The following is a 25,374-nucleotide window of genomic DNA, read 5'->3' as shown; positions in this document are numbered from 1 at the left end:
TTTCAAATAATTTTGTCTAATAACAGATTTAAGAACTGTTTTGTAAAGCTAAACATTTTTAAGCTTGTAAATATTCGATAAAAAAACGCTGAAGAAATAATAATTTAGATTGTAAAATGACAGTATAATAACATATATTATTATTTCTATATATTAGATAAAGATAAAATAAAAATTGAGTAATTAATTTATTCGTCTTTAAAATAAAGCACTCTAAATTATACCAATAAAACATTACGTAATCAAGAAAATTAATATTTCAAAGTATTTATTCGTCAAAATAAAAGAATATTTGCCTGCAAAGTGCCTTTATTCTTGTTTTGTCAACTGTTCATTGCTGGGGGGGGGGGGTGAATAGATTGGAAGAAGATATTTCATTGTTTTACTTTGGAAAATATTTTTTTTTTCTCTAATGTGCAGCATGATATAAACCTCTCGGTAAAATGAAGATTTTAATTGGTTATTAGCTTAGAATTTAAAGAGAAAAAAAAGTAGCTAGGCATGATTGATTTTTTGGACATAGAACATAATAGAAAAAGAATATAATAGTGATTTGATAATAAATTGATTCGATTTTGTAACAAAGTATCTTAAATAATTATAAAGAAGATTTCAATAGTTTAGAAAATAAATACCTCCAAAGTATTTCATTAGGAGAAGAAGAGATTGTTTTATCTACAGAGTGTTCAAATTCTTATTTTGGTTACAGTTCAAGTGCGGGGAAAAGGGAAAGAAGATATTGTATTCGCACGTACTCTTTCAAATGTTTCTTTTCTTTAATGCGCACTTTTTTTAGGGGTTGGGACTCTAAACATAAACTACTTGTGTGCCAACAAAGATAACACAAGGCTTGCAAATAGTAAGCCAATACTCAATCGATTGTAAAAGAACATTTCATTCACAAAAGGCATAGGCACAAATGCAAAAAGGGGGAGGGACCAGAATATACACACAAATATATATATATATATATATAATATAAAATTTCTGGAGCAGGAATCATTTTAGAAGAAAATACCGATAAGGATCGATCCAGTATATATTTTGTCGATAATTGAATCCTTTAAAATCATAACGCGTTTATCAAGTCTGGTTTATCATACAGGTTTCTGCAATTTGTTTAAATATTATATAAAATAAATACATTTTTTTTTCAAATTTCCTTTAAAATAAAAATAATTTATTGAAAAAAATTTGCAGCCTCCACCTACTGCAGCATCCACCTACAAAAAAAAAAAAAAAAAAAATCACATAATAAATTATCTGAACTCCAGTTCGGGAAAAAATAAAAGATACCTGCAAACAAAACTACCCGTGTAATGACAGAAAAACGATGGACTTTGATTATGTTCAAACAGTGGTATTTTAATAAGATGTTAACAAAAAATATACGAAATGTTTTTTAGCTATTTAATAACTACAAAATCCTTTATCTTTTCAATTACAAATTTTAATTTAATGTCATGAATAAACATTTTTTTAATACTCAGAAACAACCTCCTTTCATCTATTAAGTATTATGTTTTATTGCAAAATTTGTGAATCAATTTTGTGTTTCATTTTACAGAATAAACAAAGCAAAAATTTTTCGTGAAGCTTTTTTTTAACAATAAAAATATAATTGCAGCAGTGATTTTTTTTTCTTTAAATACTTTATATTTTCATTTCTGTCATAAATTAAATTGGAAGAATTACCTTTCCCTGAACAACTTTTTCTAAATATTCAAATTCGAAGGCAATTTTTGATTTGTGTGCCAGAACTTTTCATAGGAAAATTGAAATAATTCCTAAGAAACCTAACTAATAGAGCTTTTTTTAAATTTATGTTAAATGACTTTGCACATGAAAAAAATAAGTATTATTTCTGAAGTTATGATTTTTCTCACCTTTACACTCACTTTGCTTTGAAAATAAATTCTTCGTCTTTTTACATGAACGTTAAGATAAAGAAGAAAAATATTAATAATTGTCTTTCATTTAAAAAAGAAAAACTTGGGCCCTTATGTCTGATGATATTTATTTTTAATGAGTCTTGTGTTCAGTAGAATTTAAATATTCTTGAAAATAAATTTTGAAATTGTGTTTTTGCAAATTAAGACTTATCAAAAATACCCTTATTGAATTTTATTAATTTTGAAATGACACTTTCGCTTTTCTAAATTAAAATTCTACTTGTTTGTTAAGTTTTTTTTTTCTTAATTTCCGTCTTTATTCGTTAAATTTTTATTAAAATTAACTCATCTCCTATATTTAAAGAAAAAATTTCGTAATAAATATTTCACTCACTTCCTGATGCACTGGAGGTGCATCAGGTGATGTGGTGAGAAAGTTTGAGGAGAGGGGGCACCAGTTCAGAAGTCCTCCACGTTGTCTACCTGGAGTTCAAAGTTACAAGGTCCACCTCAAAATAGCTCTAGTGTTGCCTTCAAAGGGACTTAATATAACTAAATTGAAAATTTCTGACAAGAACTTCAAAATTTCGTAATTTGCGCATATTTGATGGTAATACACTATTTGAACATTTATCAGAATTAATTTCTCAGTTAATCGATTAATTTAATCAGTTTTGGTTCCATATTTAATGTGTTACCTAGTAAGGGAATTTAAAGGAAAAAAATAGATTTTAAGATTCCATAATATTTATAACACTGAATTGTTGATAAAAGATTGGAAAACAGGAAAAAAAATTAAATTTATAAAAATGTACCTTTTGTACACATTAATAAAAAAGGGATTTTAAAAAATTGTTTTTAATTAATTTTTTATATTGAAATTTCAGTGTTCCTTAACAATTAAATAATTAGTTAATTTTTTATTAATTAAAAATTCTTTCATTTGCGCGTGCTGACACTGGGGAAAAATTTGTTTAGTGAGCGCAATTTAAATGAGTCGACACATGAAAAAGAGAGTTATTAAAATAAAATTTATTCATCCAGAGAAATGTTTTTTTTTTTAATTTAAAGCTATCTCAAGGTTTGTTACACTCATATTCCATGTTGTAAACACATATTAAGTTTCCACTCATAAGATTTAGTGATATTTTCTTTGAAAATTATCAATAACTTAAGATAAAATTTTTCTGCAGTTGTAAAAATCATGTGGGATTTTGAAATCTGTAATTTTTCGAGAAACTAACTTAAAGCTCTATGATACCACAGATTTCCCCATTTTTTTGAGAAGTAAAGGTTATAAATAATAAAAGAAATTTGTGCATTATTATATTTTACTTAAAATTATCTTTTGCATTGCAAATAAGTTATTTAAAATGTGTTCTTTGCAGATGCTTTGATATTTCTTTGAGTGCTAATATTAAATGGAATTTGTGTTTCTCGTATATAAGACATACCTAAAATTTTACTCACAAATATTAGAATTAAATAAGCCGTTTACTTTCCATTAGTGCGACGGTGTGGTTTCGCCAAAATTTTATCGCATACTCTCTAATAATGGTGTGATCCCAGAGAACTCCTTGCCTGGCACTGGCATACTATAGTTGTGCAATATTAATCTTTGGCGTGAATTTAACATTTTTAATGAATCCATCTTATGATCTAGGCGAATTTTTTGGCATTTAATCCCTGGCATGCAGTTAATAGTATCCGAAAATCGAATTCATGCGTTAGGTGCGTTTTTTTCAACCGATTAGAAAAAAAAGATTTTGACTACACGAGCAATTGCTTTTGTATCGTGGTCATGTTGCTGGGCTGCAAACCATAAGGTCTCAAGTTCTATCCTCGCTCATCGCAATCGGCTACAATTTCATAGAGAACTAACTATACTTGTAGCTATAAAATAGCATACCATATTTGGCATATTTAAGTCACTGAGTTTACATTTTTCTGAAAGTACAGACCGACAGATAGTCAATTCCGTGTTGAATCTGGCTCAGACTTTGATAGATGTCAATATTATAGATGTTAAATCTGCGCACTGAATCTTATTCTCTTCGTTTTGTAGTTATTGAGTTAACTTTTATCCGAACGGCCAGACAGACAGACTTTCTTTGAATAAATTTTGATAAAAATTTGATATAAATCTACGAACTTGGTGTAAAGAACCATGTACCAAATTTCATTCATCTAACTCAAAGCGTTTTGTAGTTACATTTGTCACAGACAGACATTTTCTAAAAATATGTTTTTCGCACTCTGGGAGGGAGGTGTAAAACTTGAAGTTTTGTTAAAATGTCATATTAGAATTTTTTGATGATCACAATACTTTTTCTGTACTTCGGATACTAGAAAGTGAAAATTGAAAATTTTATTTTCAGCAATGCTGGTCATTTCACCTGTTTCCTTTGCAATATTTTGTAATGGAATTTTCGCTTTCCGAAGTTAAATTCTGCTTGTTTATAAGATTTTTCTATTTGAACCTTCAACTTTGAAGATTAGTCCAATCGTTTATATCATTTCCTCATGTTTTATATAATTATGCCTCCAATTTCCGAGGAAGGAATTGGTAGTATTGTAAGATAGTTCAAAATCCAAAATTCAATTATCTGGGAAATTATTTTGGTAAAAGTGAATTATAAAATATTTAGTTTAATTAGTTTTGAAAACAACACTAGGATTGTTTCTGGAAGGGCTTCGTTAGTTTGAACCTCGAACAGATCACGCGGACGACATGTAAGTTACCCCTTTCCTCCCCAACCTTCCATAGTATACCAATAGGAGGGTATTTGCTTTACGACTTCGGGCTTAGCACGAAATACACTTGTATGGAACCTTCCTACCGTTAACCCGATACCTTACCATTATGCCGCCGTGATCCTTCGAAATCGCCAGAAGAAAAGTTTTAACTCCATTCGATTTTATAGTTATTACAACTGCTCTGATTTTCAGTCTAAAGTCATTATAGATACTTTCGTTCATTTCCCTATTTATTCCCTTATTATTTCCCTATAAATATTCTTCGTCAAATTTAATCATCTGTATTTGAGGTTGCATTAAATTATTTCTCTAATGTGTTAAACGCAAACGATTTTCTAAAATCAAAGAATCATTTAATTTTAATGCGTCAATGCAGACGATTTTAAATATGCGAAAAGTTATAAAATTTTTACTTGTATTCTTATTTTTCTTTCAGTTAAATTTAATTTTCCTAGAATGGCAACAAAAAAGTAGTTGTTAAAAATAATACAGAATTAAAAATTTTGTTAGAATAAATGAATAATTGCTTTAGATTATTGTCTTTTCTATAGTATGTCACTTCTGGTTGTGTTAATTGTGCAATGCCTATTCCTCGATTCAGTTCATATTTTCAAATGAAAATTTCAGTATAGAAGAATTTCAAGAGAAAAATTTCAGATTTTCTTGTACATCTATAAGAACAAACAAGTAAGAATTGATATTCTTTTACCATGCGATAGTATTTCACAGGATACCGATTTTCTTTTCTGTTCTTACGTGCATAATATGAATAAATAAATATTGATATTCTTCAGATATTTTTCTTCTATATTTCAGAATGCGATTCCTTGTTCTTCCTTGAATACTTTTTTTATTTCTTACTGATTTTTTTAAGCTATTTTGCAAAATATTTGTCCAAGATGTGGAACTCGCATTACAAAAAGTTTCTGTTAGTTATATCATTTTGTATTTTTTAAAAATATTTTTAGATAACGTTTAAAGGCTTATGATATTACTCTGGATATAACTATCACATTATGATATCACTATTGCCCATTACGCTGAATGAGACCCAAAACAAACGCTTTTATAAACATAGATAATACAATAATATGCTTTGGGAAGAAATGGATTAATCTATAAATGTGTGCTGAAAATTGAAACTAGAATTTTTGTAACTATTCGAAAAAGGAAATTTAAATAATTCTGTTTTTTATAAAATGTTGTTTAATTTCATAGCCGTAATACTTCAGATATAGCGAGTGCAAACCAGTGATTATTTTATAATTTTTCAGTATTTGGGCTCCTTAAATTAAATCAGCTGGAATTTTGTCTTCAAATCCGATTTTTGAAGAAAAAGAAGGAAAAAAAAAAACATTTCGGAAATTTTAGGACATACACTTGTTTTATGTTTAGTTAAGATGTTTGAAATTTTCCATATTTCTGATACGATATAATTACGTTAGATTTCCATTTATTTATACTGCATGGATAGCTCCATTTTTAAGCTGTTGTTTTCTGAAAACCAAGTTTATATTTAAATATTGTCTGCAGGTCGAAAATTTCAGACAGATAATTTTAATTAAATTACGAAATTTGTAGAATTTTTTTTTCTCTACTTATTGTCGAACATCAGAAATATTCATTCTAGATTGCATAATATTTTGTTTATTTCACTATCTATTCGTGTAACAACGTGAATCTATATATGAAATTCAGGAGTATTTTAAAAACTGCGATTAAAAATAAAATACTCAGTGAACTGAAACAATTTCGAAACTAAACAAAGAATTTCTAATTAAGACTTATTTGGGACCTCTGGTTGTTCTTAAACGAAAAGAAAGAGAAACTGAATCGTCCAAGAACCACAAAGGTATTATAGAAAATAAACTCACAGATTTGAGTCTGCTATTGCAGTCGAATAAAATTGTACAAATCCGGATCAAAATCAGACTTTTAGATTTTGCAAGTTTCGGAACTGCGTGTTTTTTTTATTGTTTTTTTTTTTTTTTTCCGTTTAAACTTTTATACTTCGGAAGTGTTTTAATACATTAAATTTAATCTAATTTAGTTATTAACAAGTATAATAACTAAATAGTAACTATATAGTAACAGTGAAATAATAAAACATTTATTTGTAGATCTCATTCAATAAAATTAGTTTCAGAGAGTAGCATATGAAAAAATTAAATTTAAAACTAATTTTTGGGGAAAAAAATTATAATTTTTTTTTAACACATTCTAAACGCAGATTAAAGAATACGTGTCATTCTGTCAACACACGCAAAGAAAGGGTAACTTCGTTGAATTGGGCCCAGGCGAATTGAAACATATGAGAAAAGTCTATGCGAAAAGTTCTGAAATTTAAGATTTTGATTTTAATTTGTACTCATTAGAACATTGGCTCTATTCTTCAAAAATATCTAGGGGTCTCGGAACCCCCGAATTTGAAACTTATAGGAAGTTATCTACTTTGACAAATTGATAAACCGGGCCTGCTGCTCACCATTTTTCAAATTTATCATTTCTTTTTAAACCAAGTGGCATTCCTGAGTCAAGGCATATGGCCAAAATATCTTTCACACCATCTCTGGTTATTACAACTAAATTTCCTGCGTTCCATTGTGTAGCTGAAGAAGATTTTTTTTTCCAAGCAAACGTTCTGAAGAGTTGGGTGAGAATTAATGTGAGCCTTAAAAGACCCTCCCCTTCCCCCTCCAAAGAGAAGGACGACACCAGATGCCAGAGGGCATTATGTTCCACTTAGGTAAATAAAGAAGTCTCTCACCGATGAGTGAAGGAAAACACGCATTCTCTACATGGAGGCGCGAAAATTGAGGGGCACGACCTCCTCCTACCGTTCTTTTCAACGCTCACCCCCCTTATGTGTCAAGAAAAATCAGAATCCCGCGTCCACCCCCACCTCCAGCCCCTGCAAGAGGAGGAAGCACGCTTTTCGAATTCGCCGCCTTGTTTGCTCTGTCTCTTGTTGCCCGCACAATGCTCGCCCGAGCGGCTTTCAATTTAACCCAAATTTTCTCTTTTGCACGAAGAGTTCTTTTTATTATTTCTCGCTTCAAAGAGAGGGAAGATGGTGGTTGATGGAAAAAAAAAATGTTGAAAGCATTATTCGAAGCATTGCGTCAGAAATGAAATTGTCAAACGATGGCTAATTTGTTGCCAGATTGTAAATATTTGCCGTGGGATTTCCAATCGTAATAACTTTAGAATCTTTGCTTTAGATCTTTGAATTAACAAAAAATATTTAGTTTTTCACATCTGTTTATGTATAATTTTGTCAAGGAACAGAAATTAAGGAAGAATTTTTTTGGAGGTGTTTTTTTCTCTCTCTTTTTAAAGAACACGAGTATTCTTCTTGCATAATTAAAAGCCATTCAAAGCATCAACTTGAACTGATTGCAGTGGATGGCTGAAATATGTTATTTGTTATGTCTGAATAAAGGAAACCTAGATTTTAAGATATTAACTCCTCATCAGTCATTTTATAATCAAATATTTATGGCTTATTTCGATAAATTTTACAGTATTTTTTTTTTAATATTATGTACAGGGACAGATCAAAATCTTTTACTGATCACAAAAATTCTTTACATAGACATGTATTTATTTTTATAAAGTGTAAATTCCATAACCGGTTTTATAATGAGATCAACTAACTTAGCTAATTAATGTATTCTCTTTTTATCTCGAAAAATTCCAAAATGATATTTGTTAATTAAAAACTTTAACGAACTAGATGGTGCTATGATAAAAAAAATTGCGTTATTATTTTAACAATTATTTTGTTTTAATATTTTGTAATCAGGAATTGAGCCAGTTTTGTCACAAGGCACTCTTAACGATCGTCTAAAGATGCCATCACAACGAAATAATTTGTCAGTCAGGGAACTATTATTAGTCAGTCGGACTTCAGCCTCTCCTAATAAATATTCAATTGCAAAATATTTTTACTATCATTGTAAATGAATTATTAGGCATGTTAATGATGCATAATGCCTAAAATAAAAATTATTGCAAAATTTTAAGAAAATTAATGATTTTTTTTTAATAATATGCGCAATTTAAACGTTACTAGATTAATTAAAAAAACAATAAAATTGTACATGAATTTGTTTGCATTGATGCCGGAAAAGGTACATGAATGTTCTTTGTCTAGAGAGATGCTACTTAGCTTCTCACAGGCTCTGGTCATGTAGAGAATTTGTAACATCCTGTATATTTCTGGTGGAATATACAGGATTGATTTTTCTACCAGGATGTTTCTGTTAGAAAAACCAATCCATTGTATTATTTTATCGTATTATTATTATTACTATTGTATTATTATTATTACTATTTAAACCATTGGGAGTGATCTCTCCAAAATTTTCACGCATACTCTGCAATAAGCTTGTTATACAAGTGAATGCCTTGCATGTCATTGGAATACAATAACTACAAAATATTACTTTTGTATGAATTTAATATTTTTACTGAATCTGTTGTGTCAACCTTGGCGAGTTTTCTCTCGATTAATCCTTGTCATGGTGTTAATAGTATTCGAAAATCGAATATATGCTTTAGATATATTTTCCTTAATCGATTGAAATAAAAATGTGATACAAAACTGCACATGTAGTCATAAACCCGTTGTCATATGGTCTCAAACTTTGGCAGGTGACTGTCTAAACTATAGATTTTAAATCTGTGTACCGAATCTTATCTATATCTTCGTTTTGTATTTATCGTGTTAACTTATATTTGAACAACCGCATAGACGGACTTTCTCTGAACAGATTTTACTCAAAATTTGATAGATATCTGCAAAATTGGTGTAAAGGCCGTATATTCATCTGTCTTGCTCAAAGTGGTTTTGATCTATCTTTGTCACAGACATACGGACGGATATTTTCCAAAAATGGGTTTTTCGAACTCCGGAAGCATAAAACATGGAGATTCGTCAAAATCTCGATTTGCAATTTTTTTGAAGATTACTATACTTTCTATAAACTACGTATACGAGAAAATCAAAAACAATATAAAGCTTAAATGTGTATTTTCTTAGCTATTCAGATGATTGCTAGTCGTGAGACAAAAAATTTCCGTTATTCGTAAAAGGTAAACAAACTGGAAGGTTATCCATTAATGTTGCTGCAAACGGTGGGTTGAAAAGTAGAATTAAAAAATGCTGTTTTAAACTCAATTATTATTCGCCTATTAATTTGGAGTTAACTAAAGCCTTATTTTTCCTTTTTTGTCACCATTTTACCGCCAAGTGCAAAATACTTGCTACAACGCAAGAATAATTCTCTTTGAATATTTCAAACAATATTGGCAAAACAAACCTCAAATGGCATGAGTTAAGTGACTCCATATCTACCAATCACAAAGCGAATAAAAGGCAACATTTACATAATTTTTTTGTGGAATAGAAGGATATATATTGCCGGAATTTGAAGACTATTTGAGTTTCAATAATTGTTTTCCATTTTATTAGTGAAAAAATTCAGTGTGAGTAAAGGAAATTTTATTGATTGTTGAAAGTTAAAGTATCCGTATAATTTGTGATAGAATTAATATTACTAGAAACAAGTGTTTCTATAATTAAGTTTCTTATGTTACTAATTTCTATGTTATTATTTCTAAAAAAATTTAATATTTATCAGAGTTTTATGTTTTCCGAAGACAAAGAAAATTTAAAAATCGTCTTCTAATTTTGTTATTAACAAAGTTATGACAATAAATAAAATTTCATTCTTTTTTGTAGCGAAATTTTGAAAATTTCTTTCGACATAATCAATACTGAATTGAAATCAATACTAAAATGTACATTCTATGTGCCATAGAATGTACAATATAGATAGATAATACAACGCATTTTCCAAATATTGTTTGCAATATAAAAAGTTATGTTGCACAATGGACTAGAATTAATTTAATTTTGCAGACTAATCTACAGACATTTAGATCTAATTTTTAGTTCTATGAATTGGTACTTGATTGCATAGTCGTGCTTATTTAATAGATAAATTTTTAATTTTATAATTATCGAATGTGAAATAAGGAAGTGGTCAGATTTGTTGGACTTAAGTCCAGATCATTTTATCGTTAAGTCTCCATTCCTGGCTAAGGAAAAGAATAAGCCGAAAATCTTGGAAAAATTCCAAATAATAAATTTTAAAAGAATTGTAGACTATATAATAGCTAATTATAAAAATGTTTAAAAAAATTGATGGGGTTTAAATGTAGTTTAAGTATTTTCTATTTTTTTTAATATCTTTACTATATACTGATTTATTGTTATTAAACTGATATAATCTTTGTTTATTAAATGTTCAAAATAAGAATTTTTCAAAAGGTGGAGTCTTTTAAAAAAATTAAAAGTAATATGAAATATATTCTAAAAAATATAAAACAGGGCAGTACAGGACATTTCATTCAAATACAAAATACATTTTGTTTTCAATCATGGTTTATTTTTCTGGGATTTACATAGAATTAAAAATAGAAATTGATTCATGATTCCGCGATGCCTGGTTAAATTATTGGCATAAAAGAAAAAAAATTGAAAAAAAAGAAAGAAAAAAAATGCATTTTTTACATTCCTTTTATTTAGAAAGAACTATTGGAATACTTTTTGACAAGTTAAAGCGCATTTTTAAAAATATAAAATATTTACTTAAAAATAAAATCCATGACAATTTAGAACAAATTCAAAACTTGCCTTTCAAAGTAAGACTTTCCTTGCTAAACCGCTACATCTCTGTCGCTCGAAAATTAAAGCAGCTATGTTTATACTACTGTTCATATTTACAAATTGGAATTCAATAAATATGGTTCCTAACAAGTGAATAATTGCTTTTCTTCATTTGATCTAAATGTACAGTGAAACTCCAATTAATCGAAACTCAATTTTAGAAGACAATTTTGAAGAAAATGTTCAAACAAAATAACAAATTTGGAAAATATTATTGGTGGGAGAGGGGACAGTAACCTTATGGTTTTTCCAAACAAGAGATATTATTTTTAATAACTACAACAGGATTCATACATAATATATTGATCGTATAAATTTTAATGTTTATGTATGCATGTAATGGATCTTCATACATGATTTAATTTATGGTTACATGTTTGAGTTTATCTTACAATACTTACAATTTCTGCCTATCCTTATTAAATTTAAAATATAAAAATATACTTATATAAAACTTAAAATATATAAACTTATAAAACTTATTATTTCTTATCCTTATTAAACTTAATATTCTTAACTAAAATTAACATTCTTTCTCTGACGGCTTTTTCATTTAATTGTTACGGCGTATAATTTTTCAAATCAATCGAATTTTCACATTTTCGAATCAACTCGATTTTCGTTTAATTAGAAAATTGGGGTTTTGCTGTATTTTCATGTAAGGTATCCCAACACGTTGAAAAGGTCGATTTCCAGCAAAAATGATATTTTTTGATGATATTGGATAGACCAATCTTTGAGCTATCCAAAACCGGTTTACTTTTATCTCTACGTTAATTAGAAGTCAAGATATTAATATTTTCTTAATGATCGGTGAACCGGAAGTTGACATTTGAATAACAGGAAGTACTGATTTAAAGGGCCAAAAACATATTAAAAATTTGTATAAATACAAATTTAGTTTTATATACGGAACAGTTTTTGCACTGCAAAATGAAAATTGCCAATGAGAGTGTTAATGATGTTTTGTGGAAATTTGTACCTAAAGATGTCTTTGTTGAGCTCCGAACCCTCAGATTAAGGGTATTTATGTCTTCAATACATTTTAATGAAGGTTTTATAGGATTACTGAATGTTCTTAAGGTTATTTTATTAGAGTGTATAATAGTGTTAATGCAGTTAGAGGCATTTGCTGAGCTCGTCAAAAACAGAATATACGAATCTAAGCGGCATTCACTGTCAAACAAAAAAATTGCCAGAAAAAAATGATTAAAAAAGGGAAATTATTAAATTCTGGGGAGGAAGAAGGTATAACCTATAAATGAGGTGAATTTTAAGTGTGTACACACATAATTTATTATTAAAAATGTTACTGTATATTTTAACTGCATTTTTCTCAAAATTGATTTTTATTTATTATTTGCTCACTTCAAATCAAATAACTCAAAATATAATTATCATATTACTATGAAATTGGGTGTACTTTGTCTTTATATTATGTTCTAGGGAAGGAACTAAAAGAATTTAGATCGTGGGAATATTTTTTTTTAATTTACAGCCTATTTTTGAACAATAACGTCATAAATTTATTAAAAATTTCATGATAAATTCTTCGCCTGGTTGTAAAATTTTTATTTATTATTATAATCACGTGATTGTAGTTCATTCCCTAGAGAAAACTACGTAGTTTATTTTGGTATAAGATTTGTGCGGATAAGAGTAATAGTTTTTGGTGTAGCCAATTTGAAGTTTTTAAAGAATTTGCTTAAATTTATGCTATTAAATGCCAATTTTCAAAAAAGTTTTAATATTTATTTCAAATATTGACATCCTATTACTAATTTTGAATAGTCTTAAACCCAGAAATTTGGTTAAAGTATATCTACACCATGTTTTTCTAAAAAAAGTAAGTGCTCCGAACGTATTCGCATATCTTAATCTTTTTTTGCAAATGCGCTTGTTTTCCTTTACAGAAATCGGTCTTCAATCATTTTGAAATTTAGATAAAAATTTGATGTATTTTGAGTTAAATGGAACATTTGCATTAATTAAAATTGAATAATTGCTATTAAAATTCAATCATGTCATGCTATATTTATTTATTTATTAGTCTGAAATAAACAGACGCCGTAACGTAAGAATTCTTTATCTTTTGACATTTATAGCAGCTGTTTATTTGAATCTAATTTTCTTTTCTTTTTTTTCTTCAATATTTAAAGTAGGCCACATGTTTTGATAAATTGCTCATTTCGAAGCTATCTGTCATATATTCCAAAAGGATTAAATTGCGTCTCGAAATGCTTTTTCTCATTTTCATTTCTATGATGGATTGAAAGCAACTTCTTTTGCGATGGAAATTCCATGTTTATTTTTAATTTAAATTATGACAAGCAGACACAACAAAAATAGTGCCTAATTTCACATATAGGTCGTTTTTTTTATTTATTTACATCTTCGTCTAATATTATAAAAGGCTTTTTTTTTTTTTTTTTCAAATCTGTATACATTTCAAAATGGACTAATTAACTGTTTTTTTTTGTTTTGTTTTTTTGTCATAAATTCATTTTTGTTCTGAAGATTTTTTTTTTACTTAATCCTCTATTAATCTAAATATTTTTCATTTAAATCCATTCAAACATGCTCGATTTTATGATCATTGATCGTGCATATTACAATGATTATAAAATCTATCTATCTAAATCTAAAATCGATTATTGCATCCAGTTTTGATAAATTTTCTCTTATAATGATAATAATTACTTCTTATAAGACTATTCTGTAAAAAAAAAAAATGATGTAATGCATCTGAAACGGCTAACATATGGCGATCACATGTGTATTTATTAAACATAGTGAAATAAAGAAGTGAAGTCAAAGTCGCTGTGAATATGGAGGTCAAATATAAAGATTTAAATAAGTTATTCAACGGCATCTTTCTCTGGCCATCAAATAGATCTATAAAATTAAATGGGCTTCTATAAATTCTATAGTCATCTTGACTATTTTCTCCATTGACAATATATATTGTAAAGTAGTATTTTTTTTTAATTCGATTTCTTTCGAAAGTAATAGATACAAGTAAAATGGATGATGTATTTAAAGGTCATGAATTTTCATATGGCATAAAAACCTTCGAAATCGGTCCAATGAGAACAATAGTTGCGACATATAGATCTTTGGCGTCGTGAATCTTGCATTTTTTTTAATGAATCTACCGTGCGAATTTGTATTTTGGGTGAATTATTTCCAACCAGTTGATACCAAATTTTGGTACAGTACTTCAGTTGTAGTCAGAAAATCACATACTGAATTTCGTTAAGTTATTGTGTTTATCATTTATTGCGTTTACATACGAATGTACAGATCGACAGATAATTAACTCTTTGACAGATTTAGTTCAAAATTTGAAAAGAATTTACACTTTAGTTGTTAAACCTATATATTTAATCTGTCTAGCGGTTAACATTTTACTTACTGGATTAACTTGCACTTTAATAGTTAGCCACACAGACTTTTCTAAATTGATTTCATTCAAAATTTGATAGAAACCTACAAAATTAACTTCATATACTAAATTTCATCTTTCGTAAAGCCTTTCCGAGTTATCGTTCACAGACTGATGAACAGGCATAAAACCAAATTTTTCGAACTTTGAGAAATATGGAATGTGAAAATTCATCAAAACCTCATATTTGAATTTTTTGACGATTTCCACACTTCCGTATAAGAAAAAATAAAAATGGCCGTTCCGGTCTTGGAAAGCTCTAAAATGTGAAGATTTATCAATATATTGAAATCGATGTGATTGGCGATGACAATATTTTCTACTTTTAAACTTCATATGCACAAATAATAAATGTTCATAAAACAACCTTTATTTTATTAACTTGAATAATTTTCTTTCTATTTTTTATTTACATTTTAATTAAAACATAAATTTAGTAATTAATTTAACTGAAAAAAGCCCATATGTCCCTTCGAAGATGAATTGAAACTTATTTACGTGAAACGTCTTATGGTAAAATTCCGCGTTGAATGGTGGCAGTGAGAGTCAAATATCAGAGTCTAAGCTTTAAAAAGAGAAGATTATATATTTGAGACCCAATTGTGCCAAGGTATGTTGGAAAGAATGCTGCACGTTGATTTGTCTTATAACTCAAAACGGCACGTTAACTTTCCAATCGCATTCTAGATACAAACTTTATAAATGCATGCAATTACTTTTCTGAATCGTTATTTCATATTCAGTGCTATGATAATTGTAAATAGAAACTCATTATCTCGAAAAAAAATTGACTTTTTAAAAATTTATTGAATTTATTTTTGATTTCTAAACACTTGTATAAATTTCGTTTTTAATAAGTTGTGCAAAATGATGGTTGAGGAATTTTATTTTTTACATTTCAGAGACTGTGACTTTAACTTCAAGTTGTTGCACTTTAGCTACAGGTTCCTGCAGATCAACTTGTGAAGAGGTAAGTAAAGTTTTTAAAAATTAAATTTCTTTTTTCATTCGAAAATGTACTTATCATTTAGCATACCGATTTAAATTAGTAATAAAATTTGAATCCTAGCGGAGTCAGTTGACCGCATTTAAATAGTTATAAATAATAGAAAAGCTGAAATAGAATTTTCTAAACTTTGTGTCTTGTAAATAATGATAAGAATTTTGACATAAATTTCTCTGCTTTGATTTAAAAAAAAAAAGATAAATAACTGAGAAAAGAAGAATTTGGTAATCAGAATAATTTATGTTAAAGATATATGCTGATTTTAGGTAGACACCGATGAAAAAATAAAATATAACAACTATTCCGATTTACTAAAATGATTATTAATTGAATAAACATATTAACGTATTTTAAATAAATGTAGCTAAAAAAAGGGCAAAAATATCTACAATATTTTAAAATTGCTTTCTTTGGAGAAGGTTGGATTAATCTAAGATGATTAGAAATATTTGTTGTACATATAAAGTAATCGGACATTCCGAATGTACAGGGGTAGGTTCGATTCTCGACTGTTTATCTTTCTAAAATTGACTGAAAAAGTGGTAAATATGTAATAAGTTACTTTGAATGGCTCGCATTTAATTAATAAATATTTTGTTTTAATATAACTAAGATATTTATACGTATGTCCTATATATCCTTTCAAGCACTTGGACAAAAATTTGGGTAAATTTTGTACACTTATTTCAGGGAGGGAAAAGTATTATCAACTTTTCAAAGAACAAAAATTAGTTAAATATTCAATTAATTAGAAACTAACAGAAAATTTGAAAAAAAGAAAACCTAAAAGAAAACCTTTCAAGCAAGTTTAACAATTTAAATCAGAAAAAATGTTGATTTAGTTTATTCTCAACGTTTTTTTATCAATGGAAACTTATCTATTTAATTTCTCAATATGTTCTTTATCACTTTCCTTATACTTCAGCATTTGTGAATCAATTTTTGCTGTACAAATATAATAAATATTAATAAATTATGGAGGAAAATCAACTATCGGTGGCTTTAAAATCGTCTGCTTCTGTTAATTTTAATTTTAAAAAATCATTTCAGTTGATAAAAGGATTTGTGTATTATAACATTTTGTACAAAAGTAGTTTTTACTTTAAAAAAATTATGCATGAAAGGTTTCCAAAGGCTCTTCTGAAGCGGTTTCCTTTTCAACTTTTATTGCATAGAATATCATTTCTTTAAACTGCTCTTTATCGTGGAATCAATTGGGAAGAATAATAATAAAAGTAATATCTAAATATTTTATTTCTGTCTTTAATTTCCTATTTCTTTTTTTATAATCAATTATTTTATAGTCTCGCTTTTTAAAAAATTTCTTTATGGATTATAAGACTTTTCTATTCTTCTAGCAAGAACCCTAGTTTAAGAAAATATGGCCAGTTTAGTTTCAATTTTTGGGGGCCTACGCTGAGAAATAGGCTCCTGATTATTATTTTTATTGTTTTCTTACCTTCTATGCGTTACATAAAACACTCAATTTACTTCTTTAATTTTGAGGAAATGGGCACATAAATAACTCAATTTAGGCTATCCACCTTAAAATAGAGTATAAAACACTATCCTATCCGAGAACAATACCATTTGGCAGACGCTTGTGTAGTCTGCGGGAATGCCGACCATCGACACCGAACATGGTTTTATTGCCGATTATTTATGCTTCTGATCCATTACGGCACTGGGAAACAATGCCAAAGATGACGCACACCCCGCGTACGCGTACTTTTCAGGGACAAACATGCTTTTTTATCTGTCTTCTCGGTAACTTGTTTATGTTGCTGTTCGGCCCACACGCGGGAAAGGGTGCAATCTCGAGTATGTGGCCGACGCTCACTTTACAAATGACATGAGTCCATTTTATGCGATTTTCCGGAAATATAAAAGTCGGAAACAATGGGACTCTTTGGTAGGTCGCAGAGGTCGTAAGTTTCACTGAAAGAAATATTTACTTCGTTGGCTCAAAATAGTTCACACGTTGCACTACCGAAAATTCCTGATAATCGCTACTGGCTTACTATGGCGTTTTCGACTGTAGACGGGGCACATTACGAGGCAACTCTTTTTTGGTTTCACCAATTGATACTGATTAGTACCGATATATTTCTTATCAACAGATTTGTCATGATATCAACAACTGATTTATTTTTAATTAATTTTTTTTATTTTCGTAACTTTGTAAAGATATATGTATTATTTATTTTAATTTAAGACTGCGCAGCATTCCACTTTTATACACAATTATATTTAAACAAATGCTTGTTGCTTACAGATACTGTAATAAATAAGTGAACACAATGAAATATGTAAGAACTTGGCCATTATACTTGACAAAATGTTGATCTTTTCCTAATATATAATAATTCAAAACAACTTGAATAAAGTGTACTGATTTATTTATCAGGCAATTAGACTAATAAGAGTTTTTAACCGACCTGTCTAGGGCCCCTCTCAGCCCAGCGGAGCAAGGCAGTTACATAATCTGAAATCTGCCACCAATAATAATTGACAGTTTTTTTTTTAACACGTAAATTTTTTTTTAACACGTACACTCCTTGCAAATTCGTTACAATTTTCTGCGACAGTGGACCTTGAAAACTTTCGACTTTTCTTTTAATTATCATTGATTATTGTTTCATTTTCATATATAGTTTCGAACAAATTGTTCGAGGTCTTTACCAAAAAAAAAAAAAAAAAAAAAAAAAAAAAAAAAGGAGTGAGAGAGAGATTAAAAGTTTCAAAGTGAATGAAATTGGAAAAAATTTCAAAAGTCCTGTTATAATTAATAGTTAAATATTTTTTCAAATTGGACTCTCCTCTGGAGCAAGAGAAAATAAATTTTTTATTAAAAGTTAGCAAGTGTTTTGAGCTAAATACTTTACAACAACCAAATATAAAAGGCCAGAGTTCATGCAGGCTGTAAATAGAAAAACTTTATTTTATTAAAACATAGATTCATTTCGAAACGGGCAGAATGGAAAACATCCCGTTAAACTGTAAAAATTTTTAAAGATAAATTTATACATTATGAAATATAAATATAATTGGCTTATCTCAAATTTATATATTGATACTAAAAGCAACAACATCTTGCTTGATGACATAAAAGCAATGCAATATTATCAGTTAAAGCTTTCTAAAATATTTTGTATGACACTGAAACAATTACACTTACTTGAATATAATGCAAATACCTTATTGTATTAATATTACCTTAATATATTGAAATAATTGAATATATCGAGGGCCTACTAAAGCCTGTCTGCTGAAAGAATTATTTTTCTTCCCTCTAACAGGGAGCATCTTTTTTTTTTTTTTTTTTTTTTTTTTTTAGAATTTTGTCTGATTTTGGTATTACATTCAAAATTGATCCAAAATAATAATGAAACTTGGAAAAAGGCTTATTTATTTTAAATTGCAACTATTCATAGCGCCGGTTATTTTTCATTGAGGAAATAATTTCATGAAGAGATTTTTAGTTCTTTTCAATATTCCCTTCCAAATATATATAAAAATTAGTCATCATCAACTTTAGCAAATTAAAGCTTCGAATCGAAATTAAGCCAAATCCATTTGATTTCTATTCGGATACGATTAGATTAGAATTCTATGTTAATCAAATAAAAATCGGAAAATGAAAGAAAAGAATTTTCGAAATAATTGAAATATGCAAATTTTTATTCAAGTTTATTTCTTATAGTTAAAATTATGCGAAAAGATTACAGATGCAACACAATTAACAGTCATCAACGGCGAATATAGCGATAAAATTTAAAAAATTATCTCAAATTTTGTGAATTACTGATACATTAAAGTGATTGTGGTAAGCAATATTCGAATATGCATGCCGTAAATCGACAAATAAGAGCTTTGAAACTTTTGTACTAAGTTTTATTTTACTGTCCTTTCAATCGATTTATGGATACATTGTTGTCCTTTTTAAATAGATAATTTTTAAAGATTATTAAGACTAGGATTATTTAAGATTTTAATGGTAAGATTTTAATGGTATTTTAATGGTAAGATTTTAATGGTATTTTAATGGTAAGATTTTAATGGTATTTTATGGTAAGATTTTAATGGTTTAATTTCAATGGATCTGAAATTTAATTTAAAAATTTAAAAAAACTTTTCCAAATGTTTCATATGAATGATCAATTACCTTTGATTTCCTAGCACATACACACAAAATTAAAGCGTTGAATTTTTTACAACACAATTAAACACATGTCGACTGTCGCCATCTGGTTTCTGACAGCAGTTGTCTGCCAAAGAACAGTGGATTAGAGTTCCGATATCATTAAAGATCCCTCATGTATATAGAAGCCTGACGCTTATCAGATTACTGGCAGATCGAATGTCCAATTTGTTTTGGGTTTTGGTTTTGGAAATTTGGAGAAGTATGCTGTTTCAAATGTCATTTGACAGTGTTACAAAATGATGAGATTCATCACAAAATAGTATTCGTATAGTATCATTTAATTAAACGAAACTTTATACACCCGAACGATTCATAAGTTTTTGAAATCTGTAGTGGAATGGAAAGCCATTGGGACATTTTTAGCTAAATAATATTGCAATATATATTTGTTCTGAAAAATGAATCATTGCATTTAAAAATTTCAATTTTTATGAATTTGTTTTTTAAAAGGTCCTTTATCTTCTTCTTAGAATGGCACGATTTATTTTATAAAATTAATTTTTGTCTTTATTATAATTTTTTAATCTGAGATGCATAATTCGTTGAGCTCATAGGATATCATAAAACAGTATGAAGTAAGCCTTTTTTTCTTCTTCTTTTTTTTTTTTTACATACATTGTCTCAATATGTAATATGCTTACGTAATAATTTCTTTTAATTCCCAAATTGTATAATTTTTCAGCTAATCCATCTAAGGATATATGTCTGAAAATAATTTTAAATTAGTCCAATGACTTGGCTTTTGTTCAAGTATTCAGATTTTTTAAATTTATTTTTATGCATTTTTACATTCAGCTATAAATGAACGAAATATATATTTAAACTCGAGATGAAGTAAGTTTCTAACTATGGATATAAAATAATAAAGCCATAAAACATAAATCTATATATTTTCATTATAATCTCTAAATATACCATATATATATGTTTATAATTCAACAAACCATAAAATATAAATTAATGCATATTTATTGTAATCTATAAATACACCAGATATGTGTTATTAATTCAACAAACCAAAAACATTTAAGGACAATCAAGTAAAAAAGTATTCAACACGTGTATAAAGCTTCCTGTTGTAGTTCTTTCTTTTTCATTTTCTCGTATACAGAAAAAAAGAAATTGCAATCGTCAAAAACTTCGCATTCGAGATTTTGACGAATCTCCACGTTTTAGATCTCCCTGATTTCGAAAAACACATTTCTGGAATCATGTCTGTCTGTGGCAGCCATGATTGATATATAATATGATAATGATAACTTAAAATATATAACATATGAATATAGTAACTCAAAAATACTTCAAGATAGATATACAAAATTCCATATTCAATTTTAAAATCAAATTTATAGATTTCTAGCAAATTTTGAAAGTATTTCATAGAAAGTCTGTCTGTTCAAATACAGGTGAATCCAATAAATGATTTTTAAAAAAAATACTTTAATGACAAGATAAACAAAATTTAATACACATAGTACATAAAATGTAGATCCTCATCAAAGTTTGAATCAAATCCGACAAGACGTTGATTGTCTGTCTGTATTTTTGCATGCTTGTAAACACGGTAAATCAAAAACTTAATCAATTACATACATAAATAAATGAAATTTGGAATATGATCTCATAATTCATATTTTGGTTTCAATCGGTGGGTAAAAAAGGTGTCTAAAATTTTTTTTGGATACTTGTGTATTAATCGAATACCAACAATTATTTGCCAAAGATCATACGTCAGAGTAAGTAAAAATCACTAGATTTACAACAAAGATCGATATTTTGTAATTATTGTTCGCCAATACCTTTCAAGCATTCTTGACCTTGCCAAGGGTCCACAAGTTTATACTGAGGCAGGAGGATAATACCCTTTATTTGAGAGTATACGATAAAGTTCTGGAAGGGAGGGGGATTCCTACTGGTTATTAAAAGGATGAATTTGCTTGGGGTAGTAGAAAATAATTCACGAAAGAAAATTAGAATTCGCATATTCGGACACCTGATGCTGGAATGAAATGTCAAAAACTGCCTATAGACTAGATAGTATTTATAATTGTTTTTTAACACAAGTGACTCTTTATATCTTGACGGTACTTAATGATACCGCTTTAATCTAATGCTGTGATATTCTTATACGACCTCATTGCTGGAGGTTCTGACAAGGATATGAATAGGGTAGTTCTGCCTGGCAGCTGAAGGTTGAAATTAAATTATTTCGGTTATTTAAATAAATATAATCCTTTTTTTAGTAGGGATTCTAAACAAAATTTATCTAAAGATATTAAAATAAAATAATCTTTACATACAAAAAAATATCCGAAGATGCAAAAATGAAATGAAAAGGTTTTTGGTAAATTTAAAAGGATGCAAACACACACATATTCTTTCTTAATAATTCTTATTTACTTTATTCTGAATTTTATTTAGGGTATGACCATCCTAATTTCAGAACAGAAAAAAGCGGTTTCTTTCTTTCTTTTTTTTTTTTTTATTATTTCCGTGCAATTAAAGAAAATATTTTAACGTATATTTGCATAGATTTGAAATGGAAGATGGTTAAATATAATAAACAGATCAGAACTTGCTTAACTCTCTGAAGCATCGTTTGCATACAAACATAATTTTTCCTATAATGAATCATGAAAAACGATACTAAGCATTTCAGATTAGTTGGCTAATTATAATTTATAACATTTTGTATCATAACTGAGTAAAGTGCCCTGCTTTTTCTATATAAATTTTTTATTTTGTAATAAAAAAAAAAAAAGAGGAGAACGTAGAAAAGATAATTCGAGTTAAAAACTAGCTTCTCCTGCCTTTCACATCTTTTATTAAATAAAATTCTATTTCAGTGCATTAAGTTATTTAAATAAATAAATTCTTTAAATACTATTAACTTTCAATCAATTTGATCTCATACTGATCATACGATCCGAAATTTCCGAGACACTCTCTCCAAAACAGTCTCCTTAATCTTGTCTTGGACTTAATATCTCTCGCATTAAAACTGTCCCAAACTAGAGCTCAATAAATTTGATCGCTTCATAATGACCAGAAAAATGTACATTGACATATTAACCTAAATATTAAAGGAATTGCAGTTGTATTTCATATGTGATTATCTGTTTTCAAATATTAACTCTTTAATTAAAGTCATCGGTGATCAGTTAGTCTGAAGTGAGCAGTTATTTTGGACGTTGGTTGAGGTGAATGCAGATTACATTGAATAAAATCTAATAAAATATGTGGAAATGCAATAAAATAAAAATTAATGAACAATGAAACGAGTTAACTGATTAAGAAACGCAGAACAAAGAAGGATAAGCGCATATATATATATATAATTTCAGAATAAAACAAATCGAGAATCGGAGTTGCAAATAATCTAGAATGTCTAATGTCTTTAAATGTATAGCAAAACTTGGAAATTAGAAATTAACTTTCTAACTAATAATTTAAAATTAAATCTAGATAATTTTTCTTTTCAATGCAAATTATTTATTTTTTAATAAAAAGAAAAGGGATAAATCGAGGACACTTTACCAATCCGGTACAAATAGTCAAAATTCGAGATTGTCCTGACTAATTTCTAGAAGTCTGGTACGCTAAATAATCTGTTTTGAATACTTTATTACAAACTCTATTTTTTTTAATTTCATACAACCACTTTTAAAATGACAGTTTTTATAAGCTGGATACTATTTGTAAATTTGCTAACCATGATGCAGAATCATTTGTCTGCATATGATTCTGCATCATATCTGCATAGAAAACAATTGGAGCTGGAGGTGGTTCTTTCTACAATAGTAAGTGTTCTGTAAGGAGAGTTAGTCAACACACTAATTAATTTTTTAAACGAAGGTTATTTGAAATATTTAGTCATACCTTCTTTCTCTATAACTTTCAAAAAAAAAAAAAACATTGGATAAAAACTTAAAAAATTGATTTTTTGGTGATATTAGTTTCGTCTTTATGCAATTTTTTTTCCAATTTTAATACGGTTTTAAATATGTTTTACAAAAATGCCTTTTCTTTTTCTTAATTTTTGTTTTTATGGACAAGGACACTGCGACAATATTTGTGTGTGCATTTTATGGTTGCTTTATAATATAAGAGTAAAGTTTTAATACATATTTTATTATATTATGAAATATAAAAGTGAATTTTTAAAATATTATATTTTAATATATTATAAAATATCAGAGTGAATTTTTAAAAATTATATAAAGATAGATTAATCATGCTTGAAACATCATCATGCTTCGATCTTTTGGATTAAAAGTTGGAATCCATTAAAAAAAAAATTCTGTGTTTTTAGACTTGTGCCAGTCTTCTAGTTAGGTGCGTTCCACAAGTGGAAGGCCGGTTGTTTTCTTTTCTTATGAATGCTGTTTAAAATGCAGGAAGCTGCCACATTATGAAACGCGTTCTTCGGTAAGGCGTGCTCGTTTGTTAAAAAAACACAAACCAAAGGGTTCGGTTATATGTTTTCCAAAATAAACAAAAAGTTAAACTGCACAACTTAATTAAGCAAAAATGTTATTTTTGACTTGTAATAATGAATATGTATTTCAGAATTCTTATTTCTCCGATGGATATTATTATTTTGATATCAGCAGAAAAAAGAATTATTGTGTCCTTCTAAATGTTTTTTTCCTTCAAGTATTTGATCGTTTTTATTTCAAAAGAAGATTAATGAATACGTGTGAAGAAGCGTGCATTAGTCACTTGTAGTCATAAAACATACCAAACGTGTATGTTAACCTAATATTGTTAACATACATGTTATTATTAACATATATTTGATCATTAACATACCAAATTCCGTATATTTAAATCATTGTATTCTCGAATCATTTCGTTTACAAGCTTGTACGGACTTACAAATAGACAACCCCCTGACAGATTTGGCTCTAAATTTGATAATGGATTAAAGATGCTAAATCTGTGCACCAAATTTTATCTATATAGCTCTTTACATTTTGTAGCTATCGTGTTTACTTGTACTCGGACAGTCGGACAAACAGATCTTTTCTTTATGGATTTAGCTCAAAATTTGACAGAAATCTGTAAATTTGGTACAAAACACCCATACACCAAATTTCATGTTTCTAGCTCAAAATGTTTTTGAATTATCGTGTTCATAAGCAGACATTATGTGAAAAAATGGGTTTTTTTCGGATTCAGGGAGATCCGAAGTGTGAAGATTCATCAAAATTCTGTGTTCATATTTTTAGACAATTAAAGTTCTTTCTTTTCTTTTCAGTATTTTCATATATGAGAAAATACAGATGGAAAATATAGTTTGGATTCACACACTCTCTATTCCGGGTTTACTTG

General features: G+C 28.1%; 1 protein-coding gene across 1 annotated transcript in view; it reads left to right on the top strand.

Annotated features, from left to right (window-relative positions):
* Positions 1-25,374, top strand: part of LOC129968570 (reversion-inducing cysteine-rich protein with Kazal motifs-like) — a 122,018-nt gene that overhangs the window by 14,253 nt on the left and 82,391 nt on the right. Inside the window, exon 2 of the mRNA XM_056082590.1 lies at positions 15,733-15,800. Coding sequence (XP_055938565.1) covers positions 15,733-15,800 — 68 coding nt within the window. The remainder of the gene's footprint in view (positions 1-15,732; positions 15,801-25,374) is intronic.

The sequence above is a fragment of the Argiope bruennichi genome, chromosome 5, assembly GCF_947563725.1.
Source record: "Argiope bruennichi chromosome 5, qqArgBrue1.1, whole genome shotgun sequence".
Taxonomy (NCBI): domain Eukaryota; kingdom Metazoa; phylum Arthropoda; class Arachnida; order Araneae; family Araneidae; genus Argiope; species Argiope bruennichi.
This window is presented reverse-complemented; position numbering and strand designations above follow the sequence as displayed.